This window comes from Pristis pectinata, chromosome 1 (assembly GCF_009764475.1).
Source record: "Pristis pectinata isolate sPriPec2 chromosome 1, sPriPec2.1.pri, whole genome shotgun sequence".
NCBI lineage: Eukaryota > Metazoa > Chordata > Chondrichthyes > Rhinopristiformes > Pristidae > Pristis > Pristis pectinata.
This window is the reverse complement of record NC_067405.1, coordinates 42211549-42227452: the sequence shown is the minus strand read 5'-3', so window position 1 is coordinate 42227452 and position 15904 is coordinate 42211549. Positions and strand designations below refer to the sequence as shown.

General features: G+C 39.4%; 1 protein-coding gene across 4 annotated transcripts in view; it reads left to right on the top strand.

Annotated features, from left to right (window-relative positions):
• The first annotated feature begins 26 nt into the window (after positions 1 to 26).
• The window catches only part of ccdc14 (coiled-coil domain containing 14), a 31734-nt gene continuing 15856 nt past the window's right edge, over positions 27 to 15904 (top strand). The window contains exons 1-5 of one of the 4 annotated variants that reach the window (XM_052020601.1): positions 27 to 455; positions 6070 to 6125; positions 6901 to 6976; positions 7103 to 7175; positions 10796 to 10906. In XM_052020601.1, coding sequence (XP_051876561.1) covers positions 396 to 455; positions 6070 to 6125; positions 6901 to 6976; positions 7103 to 7175; positions 10796 to 10906 — 376 coding nt within the window. In that variant the 5' untranslated portion in view covers positions 27 to 395. The remainder of the gene's footprint in view (positions 456 to 6069; positions 6126 to 6900; positions 6977 to 7102; positions 7176 to 10795; positions 10907 to 15904) is intronic. The other 3 variants (XM_052020583.1, XM_052020592.1, XM_052020610.1) reach the window with 3 other exon arrangements.

Genomic DNA, 15904 nt, shown 5'->3' with positions numbered 1-15904 from the left:
ATTGGCAGCATCGGCCGGTAATCAAAGTGCTCGGGTGTAACTAAGGCCGAGTTATTCCGCAGTGTGTTCAATCTATTCCTTCCCCGGAGGCGGAATTTCCGCTCAGGTTTCTCTGTGAGCTGAAGAAGTTCATAAAGGGAGAATCTGCTGCTTTCATTACGAGGGTTTATAAATGTTTACAGGGCATGTTTTGGAAATTAATTCGTCTGTTTTATCATTAGAATGTTTTGGACAGAAGTGCTTGCGAACCGTGCAGTGATAAGTTGGCTCTTTACTGAACTCGAGCAGCGATATTTGAATTGCTGTTGCGGTCCTTGTGTTATGAGATAATTAAGGAAAATCTGGGTTTGATTGCATGTCCGTTTATTTCATTCCTTCTGTAAATTGGCCTGAAAATGCCTGCCGGGTACAATCGAGAGAAAACAATGAAGATGAAAACTGCAAAGGCTTCAAAAGTAAGAAATATTGAGAATTGGCGTGAACAGATTTTAACGGTTAGCTGTGTTCTTTCCAGTTTCTAAAATGATGAAATATTTTAATCTAATGTCAATTGTGTATAAATTTGCCTTTGATTTCAGATAGTTGCTGAAATGTTAAAGGAAAATGATCATTTGGATCCTGTTTAAAAATTTGCAAAGTTGCTTTGTTCTGTTTTATTTCCATTGTCTGATAACCGTTCTCTAACAAGGTCTCAAAAGTGAGAATTATTGAACAGTACGATTCATGACTCAAGACCAACGTTTGCGTTGATGTCAGGAAGGCTGCATGACCGAATATGCGAGTTTAATGATGAGATATTTATGAAGATTTTTTTTTGAATCATTTGTACAGCACAACAGGTTCCCTTAAATGATTAAAACAGATTAAGTGGCCTTTCATCATGTTGCTTTCTGCAAATTGACCACTTTGTTCTAATGCGTAAAGGCATTACCTGCAATTCCTAATAAATTATTGAATGTGAAACGTTTTGAGATCTCCTGATTATCTCCAGCGATATTCCTGAAATTCGTGTTTACTGGTTTGCTACAAAATGTGTTTCTCGGAGATTGCATGTTTTAATGTTGTGTGTGATTGTACACTTCAAACTGTGGTGAAAAATAACCGTTCTCCATAAAATACTTAAACTATGATTATTGAAACCTGTGTGGCCATACAATAAGGCTTTGGAAGGGTAGTGAGCATCCACTGATTCTACACATTCTGAGCTAAGTGCAGGAGTCTATCACCACGCCTACTGGGAACTTTTATATCTAGGGTGAAAAGTTTAGAAGTAAAATTAAGTCCTATTTAAGTGTCAGGAACAGCCGATTTATGTACCTCGACAGAACCCTCCCCCAAGGATGCAACCTTGGCCTGTTTCATGCCATTCTATAATCATATTGTTTGCAGGTTAACAATTAAGATCTGATGGGACTAGTAGCCACCCTTTTAAACATGAGAGAATATCATAAGGGGACACTTATGAGTTATTTGCATTGGTCCTACATCCTGAAAATTATATAATTACTGACAGCAATCCAAACTGTTTGATGTATGTAACATATGAAGAATTGGTTTGTAAACACATTATCTGACCTGTGGGGGAATCAGTGCACTTGAAGACAACTGAAGTAGGAATTTGGTGAGAGTACAAATGAAGTGCTTGGGGAAATGAGGTGCCAAGTAGATTAACCAATATTCTGTACTTTTAATGAAAGCTATAAAATTGAACAAACAAATTTAAAAATATCAGCACAGGAAAGCACAATAATATTTAATTTCTGGAAAACTTAAGAATTTTGAGTATGAAGGACTGATTCATGCAACCACATCTGGGATGATTGAATTGGATCACATTGTCACAATTGCCAGAATAGCTTTTGGTTTTAAGCAGTTGGTTACATTAGGGAAGAACTGAAATTTGGGAAGTGAGAAGCTAACATTGAAGGAGGAATGATGAACTGCCAAACAAGGAAGAGAGAAAGGCAGGAAGGAAAGATTTAGCCAGGAAAAACCAATATTCTGGGACAGCTCCACATCAATAATTCCTATCAAAAGTAAGAACAACAACTTGTACATCTATTAAAAAAATACTGTGATTATTAGTAATATGAAATAAAAACGTATTGATGAAATATTCGGCACGTCGGGCAGCAGCTGCAGAAAGCGAAACAGAATATTTTGGGTTGGTGACTTTTGGCGGAAATGGGAAAGGATTACAATAAATCTAACTTGGATGCAGGGAAAGGTGAGCTGGTGGGGATGTGGGGCACAGTAGGAGAGGTTACTTTTCATCAGAACTGGGAAATGTTGGAGACGATGTAAGTTGTGGTAAATGTTGAGGGAGGAATGAAGATGGTTATGATAGGGGACTAAAGAGCCAAAGGGAAGGCCTGCGACAGGGAGATTAAAATAATAAGAAAGGTGGTAGTGTGGGGTAACCGGAAATCTAGAGAAGTATAAATGTAGAGTATGCATTTAAATAGTGTATTTGTATATCCTGTTGTACCACATGGCGTACCACATAATGGGTGACCAAAAGCTTGGCAAAAGAGAGAAGTTTTATGGAGCATCTTAAAGTTGGAAAGGTTTATTTGAGAACTCGAGGCTTAGATAAATAAAGATATCATTGATTTTTAATCACATGCCATTAGCAGAGGTACACCAGAATTTAAAGTGGTAAAAATATTGGTGGGCAGGCACAGGATGGGGGTGTTGGGTGGGGGGTGATTTGCAAAGTTGGCGGAGGCAAGAGATGTTGCGGGAGAGAGCTGAGAGATTTGGAAATAATGATAATATTTTCAATCATGTTTTTGTGCTTTCATGCAATTCTGCAGTCTAAATAAAGTCTTTAAGCAGGACAGTCAAATAAATATCGGTCTGACAGTGAGTAGATGGCTTGAATTAGTGGAGCATTGACAATGTTGCTTAAAATGCAGAAGTGATTGTGTATTTGGTGATTTGATGGGCCAACATAATCTTTGGCAGTCTAGACTGACTGCTTTGTTGCCCTGTAAATGCCAGATGAAGGGAGTAGACTGGAAATAATATGCAAGGAGAGGGACAATAACAATGATCAGATGGCACAATGGCTCAGTAGAGCAGCTGCTTCATAGTACCCGAGACCTGGGTTTGATCCTGACCTTGGGTGCTATCTACACGGAGTGTGCACATTCCCCCTGTTGTGGATCTCCTCCAGGTGCTCCGGCTTCCTCCCATACCCAAACCCGTGCAGGTTCCTAGGTTAATCAGCCTGTATCTGTGGTGTATCTGATTCTATGACTCCAATGATTGTAGTCCATGTGGGAGCCAGAGATCCAGGTAAAGAAAAAGCTACTTTTCTGCAATAATATTTGGAGAAACAAGGTCAAGAGAAGGGTTGTCAGGTAGCAACCCTACCCAGTAGAATCAAGAGGGATAGGAAGCTTGTGAAAATAAAAGCTTGTCCAAGAATGCTAATGTTTTGGTATTCAGGAAGTGACAGGAAGGATGTCTGGGAAAATAAAACCAATGAAGATTATCCAATAAATAAAGGGGAAATGAATAAGCAGAAAATATTTTACCAGGAGGATTGTGGTGCCGAAAAATAGGAGCAAGTTGCTTTATTATAATAGATGAGATTAAGATTAGGAAAGGATAACAAGCTAGACTAAAAATTGTTTGTATGTTCAGGGATCAAAAAAAAGTAGAAATTAAGGGCTGTAGTTGGAGTCATTTTGAGTGGTGTATCACAGGCCCATTCTGGATCTATTTTTGTTCATTATGCATTGTGATTTAGGATGTACACGTGGACGCTCAGTCAAGGCAGATGGATAGATTTTTGATATTGAATTGAAGGATGTGTAGCATGTAAATGAAAGTGGCAGGAGGTAAAAATCAGCCATGATTTCACTGAATCGTGAACAGGTTCAAAGTGTTGTATGGCCTCATCCTATTTCTTGTGAAAATATTTTGAAATTTGTAGAACTGCAGACACAACCACCCCCAAGGAGGAGAGGGAAGCAGGGAAGTTCTGGTGAATGTAGGCAATTGAGATATCAGCTTGAGCCATCAGCTGGGCTATGGATGGAACTGGCTACATAGACAGTCGGTTCTGGTGGTTGTGATGATCTTGGTTTCAGATTTTCTGTTGTTTAAATGAAAGAAATTGTAATTCATCCAAGATCAGCTGTTGGCCTAACAGTCCAACAACATTGTGAATGAGTCGAGAAAGATGATGGACAGTGGGAGCTTATATTACCAATGTACATGTCAGATGTTGTAAAGCGAAAGCACATGAATGCATCTGAAAAGAAGAAAAATAAGTCCATGGGGATGGGTTTCAGAATGGGATTCTCCAGAGTAAAGGCAGAAAAGCCATATCTGGAGATTAACTGGCTATAAATGCATAGATAAAAATAAGAGTGAAGGCAGTCCCATTGTGTTCTTTGGAGGAGAGGCATTGAAGAATTGTGTAATCAACCAACTTAAAGGCTTTAGAGAGATTTGTGCATCATTGGTCATAGTAATTTTTCTCATTTATGACTGGTTATGCCCATTTCAGTGCTGTTGAAGATAGGACAGTAGTCTAGAGGAATGAACAGTTCAGATGGGATTTGAGGAGTAGAACTATAATGGTGGATTTTAATATGAGGGAGAGAAAACTTGAGAGGGAACCACCTTAAATATCCTCAACCATGAGGGCCAGAAGATGGATGGTTAGTATTGTAATGAGAATAAAATAGGGTGGTGCTGGTGATAAGAGATATAAAGATCAGAAAGGGCTAATGTGTGTGACCAAGGCCATGCAACGAGAGAGAGAATGGGAATTAATAAATGGTAAAATTTGTTTGAAAGGACAACAAAGTGGAAAAAGTGAGTAGAAAAATTAAAGGAGCTAATACCTCAAATTTTTCTACCTTTGGTTTGCTTTGAATTGTTGTTAGGTTTGAAATCATTGAAAATGTAGTGCCAATGCAGAAGCTTAAGAAGGAAAAGCACGAGAAAACAAATTCATTGCAAATAGTATTGGAAACTGGATGTGGATATTTGAGAAGAGCATGTTGTAGGGTCTATCTTTAGTCTACATTGTAAATGAAAAGGGGAAGAAAAGGTATTAAAAGGGGCTTGCAGTAAAAATGGGAATTTCTTGTATGGTTACATTGAATGTTATTATGAAATTTAATATTGTGAATTTATTTTGTTTCAATTTTATTTTTTAATACAGGAAGTCCCCGACTTATGAACGTCCAACTTACGAACACCCGTCCTTACGAACTGACCTTCGTGGTCTGTTCGTAAGCGGGCCCGGCGCCCGATCCTACCACGGCGGCGGTACACCTTCTTTGGCCCAACCCCGGGCCAAGTGCGCATGTGTGGCTGGGGAACCCCGGGCCAAGTGCGTATGTGCGGTTGGGGCCATGTGCGGCCACAATCCCTGGCCCAAGTGTACGTGCGCAGCCGCGATTCCCGGGCCAAGTGCGCATGCGTGGACACTGTTCCAAGTTGCATACAAAATCGGGTTACAAACAGTCTCAAAAACTGAACTCATTCGTAACCTGGGGACTTCCTGTATTTGGAATTTTCTCATCATTAATTTTCTTACAAGTCACTTGGATTTTAATTCATAGATTTCTCAGGGAAGCAGATGCATAGGAACGCCTCCACCTACATGTTCCCATGCAAGTTCCAATCATCCTAACCAATTAGTGTACTGTCGGTCCTTCATCGTTCCTCTCTAAATCCTGGAATTAACTCCTTTTAATAGCACTGTGGGAATATCTTCAGCAAAAGTACAGAAGTGATTCAGAAAGGTGGCTCACCACCACTTTCACAGCAATAAGTAGAAATGGGCAATAAGTGGTGACCTTATCAATGATGCCCAGATCCCAAAAATTAATTTGGGGGGCGGGGGGGGGGGGGACTTGTTCAGTTGTAATTTAATAGCACTACTGGTATAGTAGTAAAAGTTGAGAGGATTTCCTGTAAGAAATATGTACATCAACTGAGATTTTGTTACCATTTTAAACAAATAGGCCACAGTGTAAAGTAGTTAGAAGTTGACAGTATATTTGGGATTTTTTTGTAAATGAATGAAAATTTCCTTGCTAGGTGCTCTCTTCAGGAAGGTTAGTAGGCTCTTCAAAGCAATGGAATGGAAAAAAGAGGTAAGATATTCAGTTATTAACCTACTCTAATAATTAACTTTATTAGTAATATCACATTTAATGCAATATGTAAGATTTCTTTTGAGATTGGAATAATTACAGTAGTTGTTAGATGATGTTTATAATGCAGGTGTGAGCAAAGAATATATTGTCAAAGGCTGTTTATGTTTAAGATGTGTCTAATAATGGCTATCTGAACATGCCTTTATGGAGACTGACAATGTTTTTTCTTCTGCATTGGGGTTTTGAGAATGCAACAATGGGTGTAATTATTGCACTGAATTCCATTGCTCATAATGCTATCACTTCCACACAAGATCACAAGACACAATTTATCATTTCTCATAATAAATATCACAAATAACTTATTATGCTTCTCATCACCTTTTGTGTTTTTTTCGTAATTATGAAACATTGGGAACTGTGCAGACCTCGTGATTTATTCAGTGTCACAAAAACCTGTAGGTTGGCTTAGCACGATCGTTCAGTGCATATCTTAGAAATTGTGGGAGTTTTTATATCAAAAGAATTCTGCTAAATTCTATCTGGTTGTCGTGAAAAGGAACATTCATTGATGTCATTATCCCACTTGCACTAACCTGTTGCAGGATCTGTCCTAGGAAGAAAGAACGGTAAAGAAATATAAACAGATTTACAACTATTTCTCATAACATTTAGTGTTATAACAGCAAATGTGCTTAAATGGCTCATCTTCAAATCCACTTGGAAAGCAAAGGTTATTTTTATTCCATTTTGATTTTTGTTTTCTTACTAGAAACATAGGAGGAAAAGCTTCAGTAGTCTCTGTAGAGCCTGGTTATTCGCTGTATTCCACTGATTCTGAGGATCAGGTATGTCTGTTTGTAATGTATGCAAATTGAATCCAGAGTGTAGTTAAAGTAATCAAAACACAAATATGAATAATTTAATATGAGAACCTTCCTATTAACGCAACATTACGTTAACTTTTTCCAAAGGTTACAGACATTCATAAAGGCCTTGACCGATGTGCAGCTTTATTGCAGGATATTTTGAAAAATGAGACCACAGGTATTTTTTTTATTTTTAAGTATTCTAATGGTAATACCAAACCATTTTTGAAATGTTTTGATATAATTTAGGTACTCATTTGCAAAATCAAAAGTGCAGGTTAATTAGAGAAAAGCTATTTCAGTTAAGTTTTGAAAATACACTGAAGGACTAAAAGGTGAATTTGTACAATAATAAAGATGAAGAATGTTAATCAGTGAAACTGGTAGAAAAGGCTAAAGTGGAATAAGAGATGAAAGGGTTAGAGCAAAGGATGAGAAAGAATCACAGGAGTGGGGAACAAAGGGAGGTGTGATTTCAGCAATACAAGCTACTACCATAACAGTAAATGGTAGAAGATGTAGCTAGGTGGGAAAGGTTTGGTGAATTGATATGGTGAGTGGTCTCAAGTGATAGCTGATCCAGGGACCACACCACTGGGAAGGGTGATTTGGATGGAAAGGGTTTTGTCATGTTTGGATGGGAAGTTGATGAGAAAATAGCATGGTACAATGGAAAACTAAGTATTACTGGCAGACAGGATTAAGCCAGATCTTTAAGGAATTTATAAGTATATTAAAGACAAAAGAATAATCAGGGAAAGAGTAGGGCCCTTTCGGGACAACAGGAGCAATCTCTGTGTGGAGCCAGGAGATAAGGTCTTGCATGAATACTTTATCAGATTTCACAAAGGAAACAGCCTTTATAGTTAGAGAACTCAGTGAATGAGAAGATGAAATTCTAGTACATACCCATAGATAAAGAGGAGATACTTGGTGTCTTATTGGGTTTAAAGGTGGATAAATCCACATGGCTAAATGAAATTTATCCCAGGCTGCTGTGGGAGGCAAGGGAAGAGATTGCTGGGGCTATGGCTGCGAGCTTTACATCTTCACTTGCCACATGAGGTACCAGATGACTAGAAGACCGCATATGTGGTCCCCCTTTTCAAGAAGTGCAGTTTGGTAAAGCCTGGCAATTACAGATCTGTGAACTTAATGTCAATAGTAGGGAAGTTATTGGAGAAAAGTCTGAGGGATAGGATTAATTATTACTTGGAAAGGCAGGAACAAATCAGAGATAGCCAGCATGGCTTTGTCTTGTCCAACCAATGTGATTGAATTTTTAAGGTGGTAACAAATTGTATTGACAAGGGCAGTGTAGCAGATGTGGTTTACATGAACCTCAGTAAGGCCTTCAATAAGATCCCACATAGGAGACTGTTCCAAAAGGTTATGGCCCATAGGATCCAGGACACATTAGTTAATTGGATCCAAAATTGGCTTGAAAATAGGAGAAAGAGAGTGCTGGTAGAAGGTTATATTTGTGATTGGATGCCTGTGACTAGCGGTGTCCCATAGGGACGGTGCTGGGATCCTTACTGTTTGTAATAAATGTGAATGATTTGGGTGTGGGTGTACATGGCATGATACACGTTCGCAGATGACACTAAGATTGGTGGAGTTGTTGACAATGCAGATGGTAGTCTTAGGCTACATTGTGATAGCAATGTGATGATGAACTGGGCTGAGAAATGGCAGATGGAGTTTAATCCTGATAAAGGAGAGTTGATGCATTTTGGGAGTATTAATGAGGCTAGGACCTTGAGTTGTAAAGGCCTAGGGAGTATTGAGGAACAGAGGGACCTTGGTGTGCAAGATCCATGAAGGTGGCAGTGCAGGTAGACAGTGTTGTTAAGAAAGCACATTGGATGCTGGCCTTCAATAGTCAGGGCATTGAATACAAGAGCAGGGAGGTTCTACTCCAACTTTATAAAACACTGGTCACACCTCAGCTGGAGTACTGCATGCACCATGCTGGAAGAAAGATGTAATAGCACTGGAGAGGGTACAGGAGATTCACCAGGATGTTGCCTGCAATGGAATATTTTAGTTAGGAAAAAATGGAGAGGCTCTGTCTGTTTTACTCTGAAGTAAAGGAGGTTAAAAGGGCACGTGATTGAAGTATAGAAAATGTTAAGGGGTATAGGTTGCAAGGATTTTTCCCCTTTATCAGAGGTGAATAAAACTAGAGGACATAAATTTAGGTTAAGGGGCAAGAGATTTGGAGATCTTTTTCAGGTATTCACCAGAGTGGTCAATACCTGGAATACACTGTCAGAGTAGTGGAAGCAGAGTTACAGCATTTGACTGGAAGAGCACTTTAATTGCTTAGGTGTTGAAGGCTACAGGCCAAATGCTGGAAGACAGGATTAATACAGATAGGCGCCCACTGACCAGCATGGATGTGGTGAGCCGAAGCCCTGTTTCCAAGCTTTATGACTAATGGGAGTTATTGTTCATAAGGATGCAGCAAAGTGTGCTTAAGAAGGCAAAAAGAATCAGAGGAATCCTGTAACTGTATCCAAGGGAATCAAATCTGGTTTACTAGTGGGATATTGCTTAAAGATTTGGTAAGCCATAGCACCAAAGGAGATGAGAAATTAAAAAAAAGCATGATGAAAAGAGATTGGGGTCTCAGAGATAAAAGAAAAGAGGAAAGAAAATCAAAATACAAATTGAGCACTGGTCCAGAGTGGAAGCCAAAACTGATGTGAATGGTTACAGGGGAAACTCAAGCTCCATAGGTATGGTTACAAAGAAGTTGTTAGGATACACATGGCCCAGGAATGAATGGGGAAGCAAGTGTAGATCACGAGCAGGAGTCCAAAATTCATTGGTGAGACCAAATTTGGAATATTGTGTGCAGTTCTGGCCGCCAAACTACAGGAAGGATGTCAGTAAGATTGAAAGAGTTCAGAGGAGATTTACTAGAATGTTGCCGGGTCTTCAGGAGTTGAGTTACAGGGAAAGATTGAGCATGTTAGGACTTTATTCCTTGGAGCGGAGAAGAATGAGGGGAGATATGATAGAGGTTTACAAAATGATGAGGGGCATAGACAGAGTTAATGCAAGTAGGCTCTTTCCACCTAGATTAGGAGAGGTAAGTACGAGAGGACATGGCTTTAGGGTATAAGGGGAAAGGTTTATGGGGAACATTAGAGGGAACTTCTTCACTCAAAGAGTGGTGGGAGTGTGGAATGGGCTGCCATCTGATGTGGTAAATGCGGGCTCGCTCTTAACTTTTAAGAGTAAATTAGATAGATACATGGATGGGGGAGGTCTGGAGGGGTATGGGCTGGGGGCAGGTAAATGGGACTAGCAGAATAATGTTTCGGCACAGACTAGAAGGGCCGAATGGCCTGTTTTCTGTGCTGTAGTTTTCTATGGTTCAAAATTAAAATCGCAGGTTCTGGTGATGCAGAGTTAACGAGACTCAAATCAGGACTCAATTTAAAATAGTAGAATATTAAAGGCCATACCGTCCAATGTATTTCCATGAACCTGAAGATCCACTTCATATGCAAAAATAGTGGCAAAGTGAATAGGGTGGGGTTGGGATAAAAGGACTCTTTAACACTTAAGCAACAGAGAAATGTATTTTAGCCCAGAACCATAAAACCTTAGCCAGGAACTGAAACAGCTAATATTGGGGGAAAAAATCAACATGCAGTATAAATCTTCTTGTTTTCCACTTTTCTCATTCCTCACCACACTCAGAAAATGTACTTGTAATTACATAATAATGTTCAGTTTTGTGCAAATCATTGTCAGATCTAAAGAATGCTCCTCTCATATCAGGAAAGGCAAATGTTACAAAAGTAAAAGTGACATCAGGCAAAGAAGTCACCAAAAAGGAAGTCAAGAAAAATGGCTCAACTTCTTGTGTTCCACGTGTGCAAAAAGAAGTTGGTAAGTTCCAAGAAAAAGCAAGTCAAGAACACATGATGCTGTATGAAAACATAATGGCTTACTTTTGAGCACTGTAAGCTTTCAAACTCGGGTGAAAATGAGCCTTGTCTTTTTGCCTTGAATAATATTGTTCAATACATCCATGGTTCTTTAATTATCCCACGGTATTGTCATCCCTTCTTTGGAGTATAAAACAAAATAAACAATGTGAATATTTATAAAACCCTTACAATATTATTATGAGGAAATACAGTTGTGCCTGGGAGTGATCCAGCAAATATGACATCAGCTAGCAGTTCCAAAGAAAATACGTGTTTTATTTCAGAAGTAATTGTTACAGTGGTTTTAATCGTAAGAACTACAATACCTCAGGGAGGTGGGCATGGTGCATTTGTAACAATGACTACCATTGGAACAAGAACATTTTGTATGGTCATCAGATTGGTAGGCATGGTGGCAAGGATGTTCTAGACATGATTATTTTGGAAAATGTTTGATGGAAGAGAAGAGAAACTTGGAAAAGATGCAGGTTCTGGGCTCGAACACAGAACATGCATTGTTAAAAAAGGAATTCTTTCTAGGTAAGATCAAAATGTTTAACTACTCACGGTACAGGGGACAATATGTGTCTCAATGAGACAGTGATTGTAAGGGTCTGGTTAATTAAAACAGCTATCAGTTCACCATTTTCCTAAAAAAAACCTTTGATACTTGCAATTAGAGAAATATGTTCTAACAATTAAGCCTCTCTCAGAATGAGGTACCAACTGCAGCTTCTCAGTAATGTTTTTCTGTGTGTGGAAAATGGATCAAAAATTTTCTTGAAGGTTCTGTAATAAATCTAATAATGTACAATGATAACATTGGATACCTATATTTAGTTTAGTGATTACAAATCAATATCCAACATAAAATATGTCTCCTACTTCTAATGATTTTAAAGAATAGATCACCAGGAATACCTAAGAACATTCTAAGACTGGTTTAGTAAGATTGTGCTGCATTATTTGCATGACCTTCTGTTTTATTTGGAAATATTCCATACCTATTTCTCAGTAAATGTAACTGCAGAATTTTGTTAACATTGGGGAGACTTTGGAGTCGGGCATGGTGGGAGGGTGAGTTCACCTAAGATATAAGAATATTAGGAAACTAACTCCAACACATCTACATGAGGTTGTAGCTGTTGCATGTTGGGCTGATTTGCATAATGCATACGGGGGGGGGGGTGGAGGTGGGGAGGGAGAGTTTACAGTTGTAACCCCATTTTCCCCCCCCCTCCCCACCCCTGCCCTAGGAGTTATTGGGTGATTCATTATGTTAATGTCATAAATATCAAGGATAGGCGATTAGAATATCACTTTGGAGATGGTCATTGCCTGGCAAATATTGCTTGCCAGGTATTTGTCCATGTCAGAACGTTATCCACGTATTTTCGCTTACAGATATTGACTGTTTCATTTGATGAGGAAATGTGAATGGAATTGTACATTGGCACTCCTCAATAAATATCTGTACTTCTGACTTTATGATGAAGCAGCTGAAAATGTTTGGGCCTGGAACATTGTCCTCCAGTGGTTTCTGAAGTTGACTTGATTGACTTCAAACAATCACAGTCACTTCCTTTTGTGTGTGGTTTGACTCCAGACTGTGGAGTCAAACCTTTAATTCTCATTGATAGCTGTTGTACTGCCACAGTCAGTGGCACTGCAAGTCTGGCAGCTCCAGTAATCCAGGTTTGATTCTGACCTCTAGTGCTGTCTAGACAGAGTTTGCATGCTCTTCCCATGACCATGTGGGTTTCCCCTGGGTGCGTCAGTGGAAGAATCGAAGGATGTTAATGAGCATGAGTGAGAGAATAGGTTAAAGGAAATGGGATCGATAGGCTTGCTTTGAGAGCCAGTATAGACTTGATGGATCCAATGAAGTCCTATGTTATGCAAGATAGGAAAAAGAAACAAGTGCTGCTTTGATAGCAAGGGCAGTCACTCACTCCTTGCCCTTTTGAGTTCAGCTCTTTTGTCCATGTTAAGACCTTGACTGTAATGGGGTCTGGAGCTGAGTGGTCCTGAATGCAAACAGGATTAGTGGGTAAGTTGCATGACAGCATTGTGATGACACCTTCCACTTCTTTGCTGATGATGTGGAGTAGATTTGTAGCATAGTAGTTAATGAAATTGGATTTGTCTTGTTTTTTGTGGGCAGTTTTGTCCATTGTCCAGCAGATGCCAGTGTTATAGTGTGAGCATGGAAAGTTCTGGAGCATGTTTATACAATTCATTTGGGATATTATTTGGTCCTGTTGTCTTTGCTTACAACTGTTTTTTGATATTAATTGCAATGAATTGAATTGGCTGAATACTGGGTTCTGTGATACTAGGGACTTTGAGGATGACGTAGAACATAAATCATAGAACAGCACAGCACAGGAACGGGCCCTTCAGCCCATGATGTCTGTGCCAACCAAATTAATCCTATCTGTACACACATGGTCTGTATCTCTCCATTCCCTACTTGTTCATGTGTCTGTTTAAATGCTTCTTAAATGTTGTATCATATCTGCTTCCACCACCCCCCCCCCCCCCCCCCCCCCCCGGCAATGCGTTCCAGGCACCAACAACTGTTTTCTTTTTTTGCACTATTTACTTATTTTTGTAAGTTAGAGTAATTTTTATGTCTTTGCATCGTACTGGTGCTGCAAAACAACAAATTTCTCATCATGTAAGTCAGTGATAATAATTCTGATTCTGCACCTTCTCCAAAGGCTCCGCATCCTTCCTGTAATTCTGGCGACCCAAACTGCACACAATACTCCAAATGTGGCATGACCAAAGTTTTATATAGCTGCAACGCGACTTGACAACTTTTATACTTAATGCACTGACCGATGCAGGCAAGCATGCCATATTGTCTTTGTTACCACCCTATCCACTCATGTTGCATCCCAAGATCCCTCAGTATATCAGTGCTCCTAAAGGTCCTGCCATTTACTGTATGCTTTCCTCTCGCACTTGATCTCCCGAAGTGCACCATCTCACATTTATCTGGATCAAATTTCATCTGCCATTTCTCTGACCATATTTCCAACTGGTCTCAATCCTGCTGTATTCTTTGACAACCTTCCTCACTATCTGTAACTTTGCCAGAGTTTGTTGTTTAAAACCTATCAGCCCACCTACATTTTTGTCCAGGTCATTTGTATATATCACAAACAATAGAGGTTGCAACACTGATCCCTGTGGAACACCATTGGTCACAGTCTTCCAGTCAGAATAACATCCCTCTACCATTATTCTCCATCTTCAATGGCCAAGCCAATTCTGAATCCAATCTCCATGGATCTCATGTGCCTTAATCTTTTGGATCAGCATGCCATGAGGCACCTTGTCAAATGCTTTATTAAAGTACATGTAGGCAATGTCCACAGCCCTACCCTAATCAATCATCTTCGTAACCTCCTCCAAAAACCTTAATCAAGTTTGTAAGACATGACCTTTCCCACACAAAGCCATGGGGAAAAATATTTCTCTCTGACTGCACATTGGCCTCAACAGTACCTCAGTGTTGGCATTAATAAAGCAGGGCACTGCCTTTGAATCCTCCAAATCCATTCTGAAACACTCCCCGTTGCTTCCAATTTGCAATTTTTCAAATTAGTTCTTTGATTCTCCTTTCAATTACTTGGATTAAAATTTGATTATATGTCTTCGCATTATGCATCTTTGCACCATGTCCACTGTTTCGAGAAGTAAAATGATAAGGGGGCAATGTTAAAAAGCTACAGATGGCATTACTGAAATTAATTCCAGATTAATTTAGCAGTACTGGTTACCCACCTCCTCCCAAAACTCTAGCAGTGTTTAATGTGAACATTAAACACTGCTGGACCAAGGAAGCAGTTGAAAGTCAACCATGTTGGTGGATCTGGAGTTGGATAAAGGTAAGACTGAGCAAGGATGGCAGATTTCCTTCCCTGAAGGACATGAGTGACAATCTGGTAGGTTCACAGTTACCACTATTAGGCTAGCTTTAATTCCGGATTATTTAAACACTTGAACTGAAATTCCCCAGCTGCCAGAGTGGGACACAAAGGTGTATCTCTGTATCAATGACCTAGAAGTCTGCTGCTAGTTCAGTAATGTAACCACTACATGAGAACAACCTGATCAGGTCTAGATACATGGGATTCTTTTTAGTGATCCAAAGCAACCCATATTCCAGCAGATTTGAGCAAAAGCTGGGCCAATGGTAATGAATTGGGAAATTTTGACACCCTGACACCCAGAAAACTTTGCCGCCAGCAAAGTACTGCCCCAAGTGGAATCCAGCAGTGGATTGAAGTGACTGATTCAGATTTCAGTCTGTCAGTAAAATTGAGACTTGCATGTTTGACAAAGAGTGCATGGAAATCCCAGGTATCAGTTCTATTTCCTACAAGTTGGCAATTTGGCTTCCTAGAATACAATAGATGTTTTCCTGAGCAAAAGTTTAAAAACACTTTGTTTTAGTGACATGTAGGTGCCTTACTGAAGAACACTGAATTGTTTGTTTGAGCACAACCCTATCAGTACAAGTCTTGTTGAGGTCTCAAATCACAGATCTGCAAACAAAAAATGGGTAAAGCTCCAAAACATTGCAAGTGATCATGAACTGGAGAAGCACTGTTTGATGAGCTGCATGATGACTATTACCTAGATTATAATAAGAAAAATCATCTATACCCTCGAAGTCAAGAACCTGAACCATCCAGTCTTCTAGTTGATGGAAATGTGTAGTGACAAGAATCCTGTAAAAAGACATAAATGGAAAATAAAACTCTTGAACATCATAAACTGGCTGCCTTGGAATTTTTGTTTATAGCAGATTCATTAACATTGCATAACTTTCCAAGCTGTTGTCTGAATATGGGAATTAGTACTCTCAAAGCACTTCCCTTTCCTGAGATTTTTAAACAATTGCAAATTCTTGTATAAACAATGGAAAGATTTTCAAATGTAG